The 16,734-nt window shown below is 54.8% G+C and overlaps 1 protein-coding gene across 6 annotated transcripts in view; it reads left to right on the top strand.

Moving 5' to 3' along the window:
- The window catches only part of COL27A1 (collagen type XXVII alpha 1 chain), a 128,570-nt gene that overhangs the window by 31,127 nt on the left and 80,709 nt on the right, over positions 1–16,734 (top strand). For all 6 annotated transcript variants that reach the window (XR_008426485.2, XM_053921405.2, XM_053921412.2 and 3 more), the window contains exons 8-12: positions 5,568–5,612; positions 6,249–6,302; positions 6,710–6,754; positions 9,692–9,745; positions 10,602–10,646. Coding sequence is in view for 5 of the 6 variants with exons in the window: in XM_053921405.2 (XP_053777380.1) it covers positions 5,568–5,612; positions 6,249–6,302; positions 6,710–6,754; positions 9,692–9,745; positions 10,602–10,646 (243 nt within the window). In the remaining variant the exon portion in view is untranslated. The remainder of the gene's footprint in view (positions 1–5,567; positions 5,613–6,248; positions 6,303–6,709; positions 6,755–9,691; positions 9,746–10,601; positions 10,647–16,734) is intronic.

Below are 16,734 nucleotides of genomic sequence, written 5' to 3'. Positions count from 1 at the left end.
TTCATAGAGTCGTTGGGAGCACTTGGGGAGATATTACATCCCCTAGGACCTAACACAGGGCTGGCACATGGAAGGCACTACATATATACTTGTTCCATGAACGAATGAATGAACGGTCATGCTGATCTTAGAGGACAAGCGCCGAAGGTCTTGCCTGCCTGGCCCCATCAGTCATCTTGCTTAGTGACCCATTAACCGCCCTCCGCTAGTCAAGAAGTTGATCATTTGCAACTTGGGAGGGCGGAGTCCCGTGATATCCCTAGTCTGACCCTCCTCCTTTCCCTCCTGTAGATCCAGGGGTGATTTTGTGCCCCAGAGAACAGTTAGCAATGCCTGGAGTTGCTATGAACTTCTAACGGGTAGAAGCCTGAGATGCTGTTAAATATCCTACTGCGCACAGGGCTGCTGTCCCACCCAACACTCACCCAGCCCTCAGTGCAGCGGTGTTGAGGCTGGGCAACTGCTGTGCAGAAATCCTCACTCCCCCCAGCCCTGCATGCGTTTTGGAACTCATTCCTCCTGGCCCCTTCCTTCAGCCCTCACCCTGCCCATGAGCCCTGCCTGTGCCACCTGAGTTGGCCATCTCCTGTGGGAAGCTGTAATAAAATGGGAGGGCAGAGGGGGCAATCTGGGACTGTTTGGGGGAGCGTGATTGAGGCTGCCTGAGGTGATCTCCTGCCTTTCTGCAGCACTACCGGCTCCACCTGGATGTAGCACCCCCTGTTCCATGCAGAGTGCTTACCGAGAACTTTCTCCAGGCTCCCCTGCTGCGGAGCAGCTCTGGGCTCCTGGGGCCCACGCCCACTGCCATTTCTGAGATCCAGTTCCCTTCTGCCCTCCCACCAGGCTCCTCCTTCAAGCCTCAGCTTACAATGCCGCCTGCTCCTGTTGGACTGTCCACACTCCCAGCACTCAGTGCTTCTCCTTCGTTCCACGTACTATGCATTTAATACCCGTAACCTCTTCTAGAAGGTGTGGAGTGAGTTTGTTTTGTTCACCAGTGTATTCTTAGTGCCTAACTTAGTGCTGGCTCATTTTAGGGGCTCAGCAAACCTTGGCTGAATGAATGAGCCATATAGAAGTTGTACCTTCCTGCCCTGATGTCCCAAGTACCCGTTGAGCAGAGTTTGGTGTCAGATACCTGGCTGTGCTGTGCTGGACTCAGCTTTTAGAAAAGGCACACTTTCAGAATTCTGTCATTTCTGTGCCAGGAAGATACTTTGAGAGCCCAGCTGGGGAACTGGAGTTCCAGGAGGGGCAGAGTCTTGCCCAGTATCATGTAATGGATCACCCTGCCTTTTGGCAAGTTTCTTCCTTGCTGATCCTTTCTGTTAAGTGGGGCTCTCTGTCCTTTGATTGCCTGTGGGGCATGTGGGCTGCAAGGTGGTAGGGAAGTCTCATGGAGCACTAAGCAAGTATGATGAGTTCCATTCTCCTGCAAGAGAACCTGGGGCCTCCTACAGGCTGAGGTGGAGCCTGGGTGAACATGCTGGTCCCCAGGACCCCTGGGCAAGGACAGGACCTCCCTCCTTTCTCTGCCCAAAGTCCAAATAGCATCCCCGCCAGCGGGGAGACTGTCTGCAGCAACAGTGAGGTGATGTCTGGTTTCTCCTTGTGCATTGTAAGCAGTGATTAATCTGGCTCCCAAACCAAAATATAGACTGAGCTCTATTATAAACACGGGTCCTGTGGAGACCCGCCTGCTGGGCAGCAGGAGGCTTCTTGCGAACTTCATGGTCCCTGGAGCTGTCCTGAAGCATCTGCTCTCCCCTAGTGCCAGTCAGCACTGATCCCCCATGGAGCAATCACTGCCTGTGGGTCCACCTTGCGGTCAGTGCATGCCCCTTAATTGCTGGGGCCCTGGGGAAGATAATGGTTTAGATTGTCACAGGTCCTGGGGCCCTGTCATTTGAAGCTATTTGACTAGCCTCAGCATGGTAAACACTGTGAAGGTACTTTCAGGGGCCGAATGAACCTCCTGCCCACCCCACCCTCATGCCGTGGTTGTGCTCCCTCTGCTGCTCCTGTCCAGCCAGGAGAAATGGGTATTCATGGCCATGTTCAAGGTCCTTCAGGATCCACTGATTGGGAGAGACGTAGGAATTGTGGCCTTCTAAACAAAGCCCAGCCTAGTCAGACTAGAGTCCGGGGAACAGTCCAGGCTTGGCTCTAACTTGCTAAGTAATTTTGGGCAAGTCTCTTCCTCTCTTTGAGCCTCAGGGTCTCTGTCTGTCCAATGAGAAGGGAGGTCATCAAACTGATGGCTTAGGTCCTTTACAACTCAGATACTCCGGGGTTCTGTGACCGTCCTCCGCCTCAGTAACGCCGCAGTGATCTGCAGGCTCTGGCCTGGGGAGGTGGGTCTCTAAGAGGGTCTTTCCCTGGGTGGCCCTGTGGCTCTTCTAAGCGGGCATCAGGCCCCGGTATGTGTGTAGGGATTAGTGTCACAGCCGAGCACTGCCTTTGGGAAGCTGTGTGGCCTCAGTAAAGTCACTTTACCTCTCCGGGCCTCAGTTTCCTCAGATGGCAAGTGTGTCCAGTAATTCCTACCTCCAGGAGTGATTGCAAGGAGCTAATGAGCTGATGTATTTAAGGCTTTAGTGCCAAGCCAGGCATAGGGAGGCATGGTTCATATCCCTGATGTTCACTGGTTTCCTTTTAGCTGTGTCCTGAGTAAAGGGTTTGCTTAAAATCTCCTCCTGGGATTTCACTGGCCACAGTTCTCTGCTAAAGCATTGGTTTCCAGAAGGTTTCTCTGTGGCTGCCGAGGAAGTCCAAGAAGCCAGTGACCCTCGGGCCCCCTAGTCACCTTTCACGCTTCTCTTGGGATCCCTGCCCCGTTATTGCATTGGGTCTTTGCTACAATCCCTCCAGGCAGGCAGAGGATGACAAAATGAGGCTCAGAGAGGGCAATCGTCTGTGCCAAGTTGCACAGCCTAGAGCTCAAGGCTCAATTCAAAGGCTTTGCTTTTTCTTGCTTTTCTGGAAGCTCCAAGTGGGGAAAGATAATAATAATGGTGATTGTGCAGATCATATCATGACACATCCCTACTCAAAGCCCTCCGTGGTTTCCCATCCTATTACCACCCTGCAGGCACTGGCTTCCTATTTCTTCCCTGACCACACCCACCCCTCTACCTTTCACCCTTCACCGTTCTGCTCCAGTCACAGGGACCTCATTTTTTTTCAAACCCACCTGAGAGTGACCTTGCCTCAGGGCCTCTGCACCTGCTGTTCCCTCTGCCAGGAATGCCTTTCCCCAGTCCTGTGTCCAGCTCTCTCACTCCATTCCTCTCCTGAGAGCGGGCTTCCCTGCCTGCCCACTTGCAGGCACACCCTCCCATGCCCCACTGCTCTCTGTCCTCTAACTGCTCGCTTTTCTTCAAGGCGCTGGTCACTTCCACACATCATCTCTTTTTAAAGTTTAATTTTGAATTATGGTTACAAAACTCCACAAAATTTACCATCTTAGCTATGTGTAAGTGTGCCCTTCTGTCGTGTTAAGTATATTCACAGTGCTGTGCAACCATCTCCAGAACTTTTGCAAACCTGAACCCTCTACATCATGAAAATGACTACTCCCCATTCTCCCTTGCCCTAGACATTATCCTTTATATTTACTTGTTTTGTATCTCCTTCATTGGACTGTGAACTCCACGGAGGCAGGGGATTTTGTCTTCCCGTTCGTCCCATGTGTAGAATGGTGCTGGTGCATAAATGTTCAGTGAATGTTGAACGCATGAATGAAATGTAGGAAGATCACGAAGACAACAGCAGCCAGTCTTTACAGGGCCCTGGAATCTAATGCCGGACACTGTGATAAGTGCATCACACTCACTAGATCAGGCAACCCATGAGCCACCCATCGTCTCCCTAGTTTACAAGAGTGGAAACCAGCACTCAGATGACATCGGTGGCCCCAGGTCACACAGCCAGCCCACAGTGAAACAGGAGAGGAACTCAGAGAAATCTAAGCCAAGGGATCTTAACCATGCTGCATGCCCACCACTGGCTGTGGTCTGTGCCTCAGTTTGCCCACTGGGGAAAAGAACACATGCCCACATTAAAGAATCTCACCCACCCATACTGAATCTATCTCATGGGTCCTTACTGAGATGCAATCATATTGCTGGGCCGTCTGAGGCATGAGTAGGTACGGAAGGAATGCTTGTAAACTCCCCAAACCTCCTGGGTCATACTGACTCTACTGTTTATAATTAAGAGTCCCACTTCTTGGGAGCTTGTGGGGGTGCTCTGTACATGCCTGAGATGTCTGCAAGGTTCTCTGTGGCCTGAGGTGTCAGAAGGACCCTGTGGTGAACCTGCTGGTCCTTAGCAATGGGACTCGGAGTGAGCGGCTGCAGTTCTCTCGGACTCGGTTTTCTCCCCTGAAATGGAGATGGTAATCCCTACCTGCCCCTCGTCTGACTGTTGTGAGGGCTAGAGGAAGTCACGTTGGGGTAGTCCTGAGTGAGCAGCCATTAAGGGTCTGCTTGCATCGGGTGTGCACTCGTGCGTGTATGCTCTAGCGTCTTGGGTGGCACGTTCTGGGGGAGCCTTGCAACTCTAGATCTCAAATGCCAGAGCTGAAGGGGACTCAAAGTTCAAACTCCCTCACGTGAGGCCTAGAGAAAGAAGGGCAGTGACCCACCCAGAGTGGCCCAGTCAGTCAGAAACTGTCAGGGCCAACCCCAGGGCTCCCTGCATGGGGGCTGTCATGGAGATCAGTGCTAGTGCCCTGTGTGGCATGAAAGCCCCTTGCTCGGTCTTATTTCACAGCAGCCCGAAGCTGATGGAAGCTTGATATCTGGGGGTTCCCTCCGGAGAGCTCCCACCTCATGAAATGACTGAGGGGTCATCCCCACTGCCACCTGAAAGCACACACTCCATCTGATTCTCTTGACCTAGATGACCTGCCCTTGAACCATGGTAGTTGGGCCATGGGGGCAGAGGGTCAGGTGGGTGCTGGGGTGTGGCCAGACTCCTCCATCAGGCATTGGGGTGACCTCTGTCCCATTGGAATAGTTGCTGGAGCCAGTGAGAGGAAGGCAGGCAGCTATTTGGGTTAATATATTTGGCTAGTATGTGTAAGATCTTTTCCAGTAGGGGGTTCCTGAGAAGGGACAGGTCCTGACAGAAGGTTCCAGAATCACAGGGTGGTTGGGCATATCCTAGACCTTAAGGTCCAAATCAGTCCACCCACCCACTGAGAAATCCCTCTACCTCAGCTTCTGACGGTCTCACCCTCTCTCTGGATTTGGAAAAAACAGTTACCGTACAACATCAATCTGTCCCGGTTGCTGTATGTCAGCTGAGCTCACAAACTCTGCCTGAGGAGTGAACAGTCCCTCTGATGCTTCTGGTCCAGAACCATCAGCAGCAGAGAGGAAACCATAGGCGCCGACTAACCCTGATGTCCACGTATGCACTCGGCAGGCATTTACTGACCGTGTACTACATCCCTGCCTTGGTGCACAGTGCTGAAAAGGCAGGCGTGGATGCTGGGCCTCTGCAATCCACAGGTGCAGATGTGTCTTCCCAGCCTGATGTGGTTTCTTCTCCCACAGGGATTCAAGGGCTATCCTGGACCGGCGGGGCACCCCGGAGAACAGGTGAGGACCACGGCTGCAGCCCCACCCCGCTTGCTCTCCTGCATTCCAGCCCCTGCCTGTCCTTGGCCTCCTCCCCAGGCCCTGCTCCACGAATGAGCCCCAAAGCCAGGCGACTGTGCCTCCCATCCTGCTGGGGCCCCCATCCCACCCCATCCCACCCCATCCCACCTTGCCACCCGCCCAGCCACATCTGCCTGAAAGAGCTGGAGTCCACATTGGCCTGGCATTGACATGAGCCACTCAGCTCCGGTTAGAGCCATGAATAGCTGGCCTGTTCCGGGCAATGTTAGGGGATATTATACACGCCGCCACGGGCTTCGCAGGAATTTTGGCTCCCCTGGCCCAAATCAAACAGCAGTGGCTGCCAGCATAGGAGAGCCAGCCAGGCCTCCTCAGTGCGTTCTTATTCCTGGGCCGCCAGCACAGGGGGTTTTATCCCTCTGAGCTGGTCTGACCGGTTTCACAGAGAGGTGGGCTTGGGGGCCCAGCAGGCCAGTAGCTTCCCCTTCCTCCCATTTCAGCTCACATTCCCGCCCTTCTCTTTGTCCATTGTGAACCCCAGTCCCCCACTCCCCCTCTGACCTGGAGCTGGGCAGGGTCTCTTCTTGCCTCATGCTTCTCTCTGTTCCTTTGCAGGGGCGGCCAGGACTGGAGGGCAGCCCAGGGGCCAAAGGTTACCCTGGCAGGCAGGTGCAGTATATGGCTTCTGGAAGCTCTGTGGCCATGGTGGTGTGGAGATGGCCACAGTGCCCCCAGGCAGAGGGAGGTGGTGGGCTGGGGGCCAAGGAGCTGTACCTGCTGGGTGGGCCCTGAAGAAAGGGATATTCAGAGGGCTGGAGCCAGGCAGCAGGGCAAGGATGCTCAGTAAGAGAACAAAGGAAAGGAATTCTGATGAGGTGGGGGGTGGGGCTCCAGAGGCTCCTCCTACCCAGTCCTTGAGCCACCTCCCTGAGATCCTGGGGTAGCTGGGGCTCCGAGTGAAGACCTCCATTCTAACCCATTCCCATTCTACAGAGGGAGACAGGACTCGCCCTGGGCTGTTGGCAACCAGTAGAACATCTCCATATGTTCTTGCTCCACTGTCTTTTATGTTTCAGGGGTTACCTGGTCCTATAGGAGACCCTGGCCCCAAAGGCAGCCGGGTAAGTGGGCCTTGGCAAGTGCCATACAGGTGGGGCCCTTGGTGGCATTACCTTTCCCTTCCAGTGGGCTTGAGAGAGATCAGGGCTGGAAGGCCTCCACCCAGTGTCTGTTGGGGGGCTGGGGCTGCGACCCTCCCCCTGGAGTGCTCCCTGGAGAGCAGAGGGACAATGGGAAGGCCTAGTGATGGGGGACCCTTGAGCCAGGCTTGAGCCATGGCAGGGCAGACTGGGCAGCAAAGGGTCTTCTGGGGGCTCAGCCACAGTCCACCTGCCAACATCAAGCATGTGCTAGCCGTGTGATGGCTACATCCCAAGTGATGGGGACCAAAGCCAAGCCACTTTGTGTGTCGTTGGACGCCTCAAAGACCTCTCTGTTCCTCCTGACTGAGGGCGAGGGGCCCACACTTTGGGGAGGCCAGTAGTGTCTGATGGCTGAATGCTGCCTAGGCCTCGAGGCTGTTAAAGCATCAACTGTCCCCCTTCTGTAAGGGGGAGCCAAGTAGCCAGCTGCCTCAGTTTGCCCGTCTTTACAATGGGAGTGACGTCCATCCTACCTACAGAATGGTTATGGGGTTCCAGGAATTTGGAAGCAAGTAGTGCTGAGGAGAGACCACCAGGTGGGGGCTCCCAGGTGAGCTGTGGGGTGGTAGATTAGGTTCTGGGGAACTGAATGGCAGTAAGTGGAGTTTGGAAGGCTAAGAGTTGACCTGGTGGAATGCTGTCTTGTACATCCAAGGAAACAGGGCTCACGGTGGGGACCCAATAGCCCTCATTTGCGAAGGTGGAGGACTCAGGGGTTCTGAGAACTGGGCTCAAAGAATGCTCAGCAAGTGGGTCACACAGTTTGCCGTCAGGCCAGGTCCATGTGACATGTCCTCTACTCCTGAGCCAAAGCTATTTATGGCCACAATCTCGGCTCTAATCCCAGGAACTAACAGGCAGCTGTTAGGAGAGCATCTGGGAGGTAGGCAAGGGGTGGGTGGGTAAGCTCCCCAGCTCCCCAGCTCCCCAGGACATGGTGGTGATGATGACGATGGTGGTGGCGGTGGTGAAGGTGGTGATGTGCAGGGGCTAAGGAGGCTCCTGTCCTAGGATGTTGATCTTCCCTTAATCTGCCTGTCCCCACAAGCTGTGACCCCAGAGGGTCCTTCTGAACCCAGGGAGGTCTTCTTAGTTCTGCCACAGGGTCTCTGATCTGCCAGGGGGACAGGAGGAGTGACAGGCATCTGGGGCTGCTTGATGTTTGCCACGCTGGAGGCCACATGTGACGAGAGGGCTGGTCCGGCCCAGAACACCCCTTTCTAGGGTCACAGGGCCCTGAGCAGCCTGGGGGAGCCGGGCCGTGCCGGCTTCCCTCCCCACCCTGCCATCACCGGCCTCATGTTTATGAAGTAGGCAGAGGGCAGGCTTTGGGGTCAGGGTGACTGGCTTTGAGACCTGTTCTGCCACCAACCATCTGTGGAATCTTGGGCAAGTTACTAGACCTCTCTGAGCCCATTTTCTCACCTGTGAATCTGGGTTATAAACCCTGCCTGATCACCAAATGTCACTTATTAACACGATGGATATTGTCATGCTGGGTGCTAACACAAAGGCTTTTCGACCTCCTGACCTTTTAGGGAAGGACAGATGGTTGTAAGCCAGCCCTGTTGCATATTTGTGGGAGGCAGTGTAGTGGAGTGGTTAGGAGCCTAGGCCGGGACTCTGATGACTTGATTCCAAACACCAGTTCTACCTCATTCTAGCTGTGTGACCCTTCACCTCTCTGGGCCTGAGTGTTCCCACCTCTACAGGGGGCTGACTAATCAAACCTACTTCCTGGGGGTGTAGTGAGGACGCAGTGAGTGCACCAATGCGTGCAAAGTCATGAGAACTGGGCTTGGCACATAGACGGTGCTCAGTAAAAGTTAGCTTCTGTTATAGTTATGTTTAAGTCATTCCACCAACATCTAGAAAGTGCAGATAGTAATAGGAGCCGTGGGCTAGGTCCTGGCTTTTGAGAAGTTCCAGGCTAATGAGGACATGAACTATGGACCCAGGTAATGAAGATACAGTGGACAGAGAGGTAAATCCTATGAGCTGAGGTGCAGAGATTGTGCTGGGGCGGAGGGAGGAGATTGCTTCTGCCTTGGGGCATCAAGGCTGCTTGCCATGGGAAAGAGCATTAGAGCTGGGCTTGGAAGGAGCTGCTCTGCCATCTCCTTCCTACCAGGGTAGGAAGAGTGTGCCGGGTGGGAGCATAGTGAGAATAAAGGCTGAGAGACAGAAACTCAGGTGTATTCTAGGGTGGCGGGCTCCGCCCCTGACTAGTTATATCCCTTATCTGCAGAGCCTTAGTCTGTCCAGTGAGGGGATGACTGCCAGTCTGCAGGGTCCTTGGGAGGGTCGAATGCAGTGGTACACAAGTGCCTGGCAGAACGTCAGCAGGCTGGCTGGGGTGGCAGCTGCTGTTATTGCCGGCACTCAGGCCGCCACAGGGGGATGTGAGCCTCGAGGCCAGAGGTGAATGGGAGCCCCACATCCTAGGCCTTTGAGGCCTATGTGGAGGCCTGGCAGAAGCCATAGGTGCCTCCCAGTGTCCTGGGGGGGGGTGGGAGGGGCCTGGTGCCACTCTAGCATCTAACGCAGTTGAGAGCTTCCTTCCCGCAGGTCCTGGAGCCTCCGGCTCGGGGCGGGCCTCCCCCTGAGAGCGCCCGTGCCCTTCCCTGGCGTGAGGGTATGTGCCTTTGGACTACATCGTGGGAGCCAGCACCATGCAGTCCATGGGCATATACACTTGCCTCAAGGCCTATGTCGTCGAGGAGCCACCAGAGCCACCACTGACACCAGCCAGGAAGAGGAGCCGGAGTGTGGGAGGGCAGCGAGGGGGCTGGGATGGGTCGGGCCAGCCACACCCCACCCCTCAGCCCCTCTGACTCCCTGCCTGCTCTTTCCTAGGGCTACATCGGGCTCCCAGGGCTCTTCGGCCTGCCAGGGTCCGATGGAGAGCGAGTGAGTATGCTGTCTTTGTTGACCACTTCCCCGCCCCTCTGCGGGGTGGAATCCCTCCTAGATAGGTGCCCTTGAGTTAAATAGGAGTCCCCTAAGGGGACTAGGCAAGGCAGAGGCCTTGCAGACATAGGGAACAGAGTGTGCAGTCCAGCACACAGGACAACAGCCTGAGTGCGGAGAGTGAGGTGGGAAGCGGGAAGATGAGGCTGGGAGGAGAACCTGGGCCCAGTTCCACGTCACTCAGAGGCCACGGTCAGGAAGGGGACTCTGTTCTGAGAGCACAAGGAGCTTCTGAAGGGCTTTCAACAAATGAGAAATTGGCCCGTTTTATATTTCAGATCAAGTGTCTGTAAACTATGGCCTGTGGGCTCGATCCTGCTAGTCGTCTGGTTTTGTAAAGTTTTACTGAACACAGCAGTGCTCATTTGTTTATGCATCATCTATGGTCGCGTTTGCGCTCAGTACAGAGTTGAGTCCACAGACTGTATGGCCCACAGGCCTCTGGACTTTCCTCTCTGTCCCCTCCCTGCCTGAGCCCATATTTGGGAACTCAAATGTAACCTCATCACCAAGCTGGGTATAGAGAATCTTAGGGAAAGAAAAGGAGCACTTACTGAGTACCAGATGAATACCAGGAACACTGGGTACTTTTGGGGGGCATCTTCCCAGTTCAGACCCATGCGTACCCGCCTCTATGGAGTGTAAGGGCCATCCATCTTCTGTGCACATAACTGGTGCCTACTGCACCCATGTCCTGATGCTAGGCCCTCCGTGACTTCCTCTCATGGGTGCTTGGGGTCTGGCTGGCCCCTGCTGAAATCTTCTCCTGACCCCTTCCCTCTCTCTTCCTCCACAGGGCCTGCCTGGCATTCCTGGCAAGAGGGGCAAGATGGGTAGGCCGGTAAAGATTTTCCGTGTCTATTACGCAGACTCTATGGGGGAACATGACCTCCTGCTGGCCACACTGCCCTGTCTACCTGCGGCCTGGGCATTCTCTGCTTGTTCCTCTGCTCAGCCATCGCTCTGCTTTGAGTGTGTGGGCTGGCATGCAGGGCTGTCTGGGCCTCGTGTCCTGCTTCCTGGCTGGGGCCGGGGTTCCTGTGGGCGCTGGGCCCCTCCGGGCTGGAGCTTCTCTGTGTATGTGAGCACCAGCTGCTCTGCAGTGCAGCTCTGTGTCGGAGTGGCGGTTCTGCTGTCTGGGTCGTGCGTGTCCGTGCGGGGGGCCTGCTCAGACTGCGGGATCTTGGCCAGGCCAGGCGTCGGCGCTCCTAACTCAAAGCATAGTCTCTGCATTGTCTCGGCACCCCAGTTTCACCTGTGCACACACAGGGACAGAGGGAGGTGGGGTACTGGGCAGGCCCACAAGAGGAGCTCAGCAGTAACCCCCCATCTGCCAGCTTTGCCCATGACTCTCCATTGTGGTGGGAAATTGTTTTTCCCCTTGTCTGGGCATCTATGGGGCAGGAAGAGGAAGCCGAGGCAGAGAGAGATTAAACAATTTGCCGGTGGTTTCACACTGAGTAAACAACAGAGCTAGGATCTAACTTGGTTTGTCCTCAGGGCCTCTGACCTCAGTGATGGCTCAGGCTCACTGGCTGGAGAACTTGTAAAAGTGGGTTCCCTAGAATTTTGGCTTGAGGGAAAGCCACTCGTTCCAGTGCTCTCACATTCACAAGGGGAAACTGAGGCTCTGAGAGGCAAACTGGTATGCCCAGGGTCCCACTGCCAGGCTGAGGGATACCCAGGACTGTCACTGAGGCATTGTTCTTTCAGGCGCTACCCTGGTGGGGCCTTACGGCTTCCTGCCTCTGCCCTGCGGGTTAATGCCTGGACTAGGAGCCATCATCAGCTCTGGGTCTGGGGTTCCCTTGGCTTGTGGTTGCTGGAGAAGGGGCTGTGGGGAGGTCAGAACTTGAGAATTGGCTGGGAGGGAGCCAGAAGCACTCACGAGTGGCCAGAAGGGGGTTGTCTGTGATTCTGGGGTTGACTGCATGTCCACAGGCACCTACCTTGCTCACTGCAGTGTAGAGACCTAGGCTCTCTGGGGGTCAAGTTGGGGTACAAAGAAAAGCAAGATCCATGTCCTGGCTGCAAGGACCTGACAGGAGGCACCTCACCCGCAGGCCTGGGCCCCTCTGTGCCCTGAGGTCTGACCCCTGACATGCAGATCTGGGCTGGAAGCAGCTCCTGATGCTCTGGCTTCAGGCAAGGACCCCACGTCTCAGAGGGCTGGGCTGGCATTAGGATCCGTTCCTCAAGCCAGGTGACCTTGGGCAAGGAGGCTGATTCATTCATTCTTCTTTCCTTCGTCCATTTGTTTGTTTATCCCGTGAACACAAGTGTGCTCTCTGGGTCAGGCAGTGCGCTGGGTGCTGAGCAGTGAACAAGATGAAGTTCCCATTCTCATGGGCAGACAGACAGACAGACAGACAGACAGTCAATGACTATATGGGGGAATGAAGAATGAATGATGGACTGTCAAATGGTGCTGCGTATTAAGATAGAGTAGAATGGGGGACAATGAAGACTTGGAGTATAGGCTGTTAATAAGTTGGTTCAGGAAGCAACTTATTTCCTCCGCACTTTTTTGAGAAACCTGAGTGAGGGGAGATTGGGAGCCCGTGGCTCTCTAGGGAAGGGCATTCCAGGTCAAGGCTACCTCCAGAGCCGCGCATGGAGGGATTTGCTCTGACTCCACCTGGGCAGCCTCGCAGAGGGCTGGGCATTGCCACTTTATAGATGAGGGGATAGATCAGTGAATCACGTTACCAAGATCTTGTGGTTTCTGAGGGCCAGAGCTGGGTTAGAATGCAGCAGCCCCAGCTCGTGCCTCTCGTGCCGTGCCCAAGTGCAGCTGTTTAGAACGTGGGCTTTGGAGTCTCCTGAGCACAGAGGAAGCCTGGGCATGCCATGGCTTCTTCTTCACCTGCCGCCTCCGGGAGTGTTAACAGGGCCATGTTTCAGCTGTCCTCTTCCACCTCGTCCTCTACAGCCTCCCCTCCCCCCTTTGCTACTTCCAGCGGTCCCTTCATCTGCCTGCTCCCTGAACTTGTTTTCTTCTTGGAGCTGAAAGCCTCCTGCACATGGTTGGGAAGGCGGCGCTGGGTCTGAGGTGCTCAGCGCCATTTTCCCATCTGGGAGCGAGATGAGGCCATTCACTCATTCCTCATTCAGCAAAAGTTTATCAAGTGCCTACCATGTGCCAGGTACGAGGTGTAACACTGTAGCCAAAACAGATCCCCGCCGCCGCCACTACCACTAAAGCAACATTTATTGAGGCCTTACCTGCATGGTATTTGAACTGCATGTGATTCTCCCACTGATTCTTTGAGGTCCAATTGGTTTTTCATGTGAGGAAACGGAGGCTTTAACAGCCAAAGCCATTTGCTCAGAAATCTCCAAGGCCTAAGTGTCAACTCGTCTCTGCTTCCTTGCTCCATGGCATTAACCCTAAGATTCCATGCTCCTCAGTGCACAATGGGGCTGTTCCTGGCACAGGTGTGGGTGGGAGGAAACTCCTCCCCTTCAGTCAAATAGTCGCATGGTTGCATAATACCCCTGAAGGCTGTGAACACCCCCTTAATTCTAGTCCATCCACCAAGGGCAACAAATGGGCAGGGTCTGCATTTGGATATGATAGAATATGTGTGGAATTGGACTTCACATCACCAGGTCTTTTAGGCTTTGCATCTGCCTCTGCTGGGCCTCCAGTCCAGCGTGCCTTCAACCTACACACTCCTGAGTGGTTGGCAGGGCCATCCCCTCTTGCCAGGGCTCCCTAGCCCTTGCTCTGGCTGGTGGGGTTGAGGGCCTCTTTTGTGATTATGCTTATCCAAGCTTTGAGCCAGGCAATTTCTAGGCACTTATTAATAAAAGGAAATGTCAAGAGAATGAGCTGAGTTCCCTTATGCCAGATCACAGCTGGCCTTGTTTCTGGCAGGCCTGGTGATGATTTTGCTGTAGTTCATCTCTCTCCGGCGAGCCAGACCTCAGGCCCATGCACGCGCCTCCTCAGCGTTGGGTTTGGAAGGAGAATGTGAGGGAGTCCTGCTAATGGGAGCTGAGAAGGAGACAGTGGAGGTCAGAGCACATCAGAGCTGCAGGAGCCTTGGTGATGAGCTGGCCCAGCTTCTTTGTCAGACAGATGCTCATAGCTCAGAGAGGTCAGTAATTTGCCCAAGGTCACACAGTAAGTTGGTGACAGTCAACACTTGAACCCAGGACTCTTGCTTACTGGTAATGGTGCTCTCCACATCACTTTTCTTCTCTCTGTGCTCGCATCTTCACCCTGCAAAGGAAAACTGCAGCTCTCCTCTCCTGCTCACATCACCTGCTAGAAAGAGAAACGCGTTGAGGTTTTCTGAGGAGGGGTCCAGATATAAGACATTGCAAATGTGGCTGGAGCTGTCAGCTCCAGGGGGGTTGTCCTGGCTGTCCTGGCACAGTGACACTCACAGCTGGGACCCCAGCCATACCTCCCAGCTGAGGGTCTCTCACTGGGGTTAGAAAGATGCTATTCGCTGTCAAGCTGCTGGCAGACCTGGCCAGGCCGGCCACCGCTCACAGCTTCTCTTGTGGCCTCTGGCCAGGCCTGCCAAGGTGGCTGTTGTGTAGCGAGACCCTGGGGCTTAGAGCTGGCCAGGCCCGGCCCTGGATCCCACTCCCTTGGTGTGTTTGCCCCATGGACAACTGAGATCTGCCCGAGGCCCCACGGCTGTCCAGGCAGGACAGAGTTTCTAACACGGTGCATTTTGGCTTCAAGCTCAGGGCTCTTCCCACCTCTCAGACTGTGGGGAGATGGGGGCGATGTGACAGAGATCTCATGCTCCCAAGTGGGGAAACAGAGGCCAAAATATATGAAAGTTTTTAGCTGTGGTCATGCTATGGGCCAGGGATGTGGCCTCCAGTGTTCCCAACTTGCGCTAAAGCTGTCCCAGAGCTACTGGTGACTCTGGAATCCTGGTGAGAGCTCCACCTGCCTATCTCCTCCTTATTCCCTGAGGTGACTCTCAGGTGGCTTCCCTAGCAGATTTCAAAAGGGCAGGGTGAAAACAGGCTCAGCATCATGAGAAAAGGGTGCTGGGCACCTCCAGGGGTGTTTCCATGTCAGCACACCTGGAGAGCACACGTCTAGAAAAGAATGCGGGGTGTTTTGGGTGCTGTCGGAAAGATGCAGGTCAGATGTACGCAGGAACTTCCCAACTTTGGAGAATTTAAGCATTGTAAAGAGGTCTCCAAGATCCTCCTGCAGGCTCTTCCTAGAGGTTACTCACTATTCCCTCTGTTGGCACAAATCCTAACCAGTGTGTGGTGATAGCACAGTAGAGTTTGCCAGGGGCTGTGTTACAAACATCTCACATCTTCTTCAGGCCAGTTCTGCCAAGCGACTTGGGGCAGGACTGAGCATTTTTCAAGCAGGGAGCTGAGCCTTGGAGGCTTCAGCAGGACTGCTGATCCTCAAGGCTGCACACTCCCCCTGCTCCTCAGCCCAGCTTCAGGAACGGACTGTTTGGGTGGACACTGCCTGGAAGCCTCAGAGACCTCCTCAGCCCTCAGCATCCCACCATGGATGTGGTGACGAGGACTGTCCCTGTCTTCCCGTCTATTGTCTCTTCCCAGAGCCAGGTTCTGTCTTCTCCTGGGCCTTGTTCTGCTCAAAGTACGAGGCGTTCAGTTCCCCAGGGAGGCCTGACCTGGGGAAGTGGAGAAACCATGTGGCTGGGGCTCCGGCAGGGTGCCAAGCCCAGTGCTTGGGCCTCAGGCCAGCCTGCTGCAGTCAAAAGCTCAGGCCTGTGGGGGAGGGTCCCACTGCTGGCCAGGCTGGGAGTGCAGGCCATGTACAGGCAGACACAGCCAGACAGAGAATAGCAGGCAGGGTGGAAGTGGGGCCACATGTTCTGTTCAGTGGCTGCCTCTCTGAGATACAGAGGGACCAAGCATCACAGGCCCTGCACCGAGCATTGGAAATGGGATGTGTGGCTCGGTAGTGGAGGGATGCGATAAGTTAGCTGGTGCTAGGGCTTTGGGCATGTGCTGGGCCTCAGTCTCCCACTGAGGCAATGAAGTGCTGGATGTCAGGAACTGCTAGGGTCTTTTTGTCTCAGGCCATCTATGATTGTTCCAATCAAATATTTGTTCCAGTACTTTCAAAGCTCCTATCTTTTTTCCCCCAACCATTATGCTCTTAACTACAAATCCTAGATTCCTGGAGGTCATCTGCTGGACTCCTCCGAAGGGAAGGAGACCAAAGATGGAGACAGGGGCTGGGTATTATGCCTACCAAAAATGTGCAAGCAGAACCAGTCCTCAGCATCAGTCATGCCATTCCTTCTTGTCCATTAGCCTGGGGTTCTCCTGAGCCCTTTGAGAGACCCCAGGTTTGCTGAGGTCCTTTCTATGTATTCAGTGTCCAGGCAGAGCTAAGAGAAAGGGCACTGGCCTCGGACTGCCAGGATTCAGATCCCAACCCGGCTATTCCATAGCTGTGTGACTTTGAACAAGTTATCTAACCTCTCTGGAGCTCAGGTTCCTCATCTCTAAAATGGGCTAAGAACAGAACCTATCTCATCGGGCTGTGGGCATTGGCTGTCACTGACATTGTTACCATCTTACCGTCATTGTCCACCCACTGTACTCAGGCTGAATGTCTGCAGAAGTGCCTCCCGCTGGGATTGGCCCATTCTGACAGTCTCTGCCTTGCTTATGCCTCAGAGCTGTGCCCTCACACTGCGGCTGCCTCCATGTGCCAGCAAGGGCTCGCCCTCCATGCACTGTCTCAGCTCATCCCCTCAGTGCCCCTCATTGCACATCAGAGAACTCTGAGGCTCGGAGAGGCCTGTGGCTGGTGGAGGCAGGATGGGCATTGGGTTGCTCTGGTAGCACAGCCTCACTGGGCCAGCTGGCCTGGCAGCTGCGGCTGAGAGGAGTCCTTGAGTCAGCCTGGAGTGACCTCCAAATGCAGACCCATGGCTTTGGGACCTTCCTTGTGC

Source organism: Desmodus rotundus, chromosome 1 (assembly GCF_022682495.2).
Source record: "Desmodus rotundus isolate HL8 chromosome 1, HLdesRot8A.1, whole genome shotgun sequence".
Lineage (NCBI taxonomy): Eukaryota > Metazoa > Chordata > Mammalia > Chiroptera > Phyllostomidae > Desmodus > Desmodus rotundus.
The sequence above is the reverse complement of the archived record's forward strand: the minus strand, read 5'-3'. Positions and strand labels throughout refer to the sequence as shown.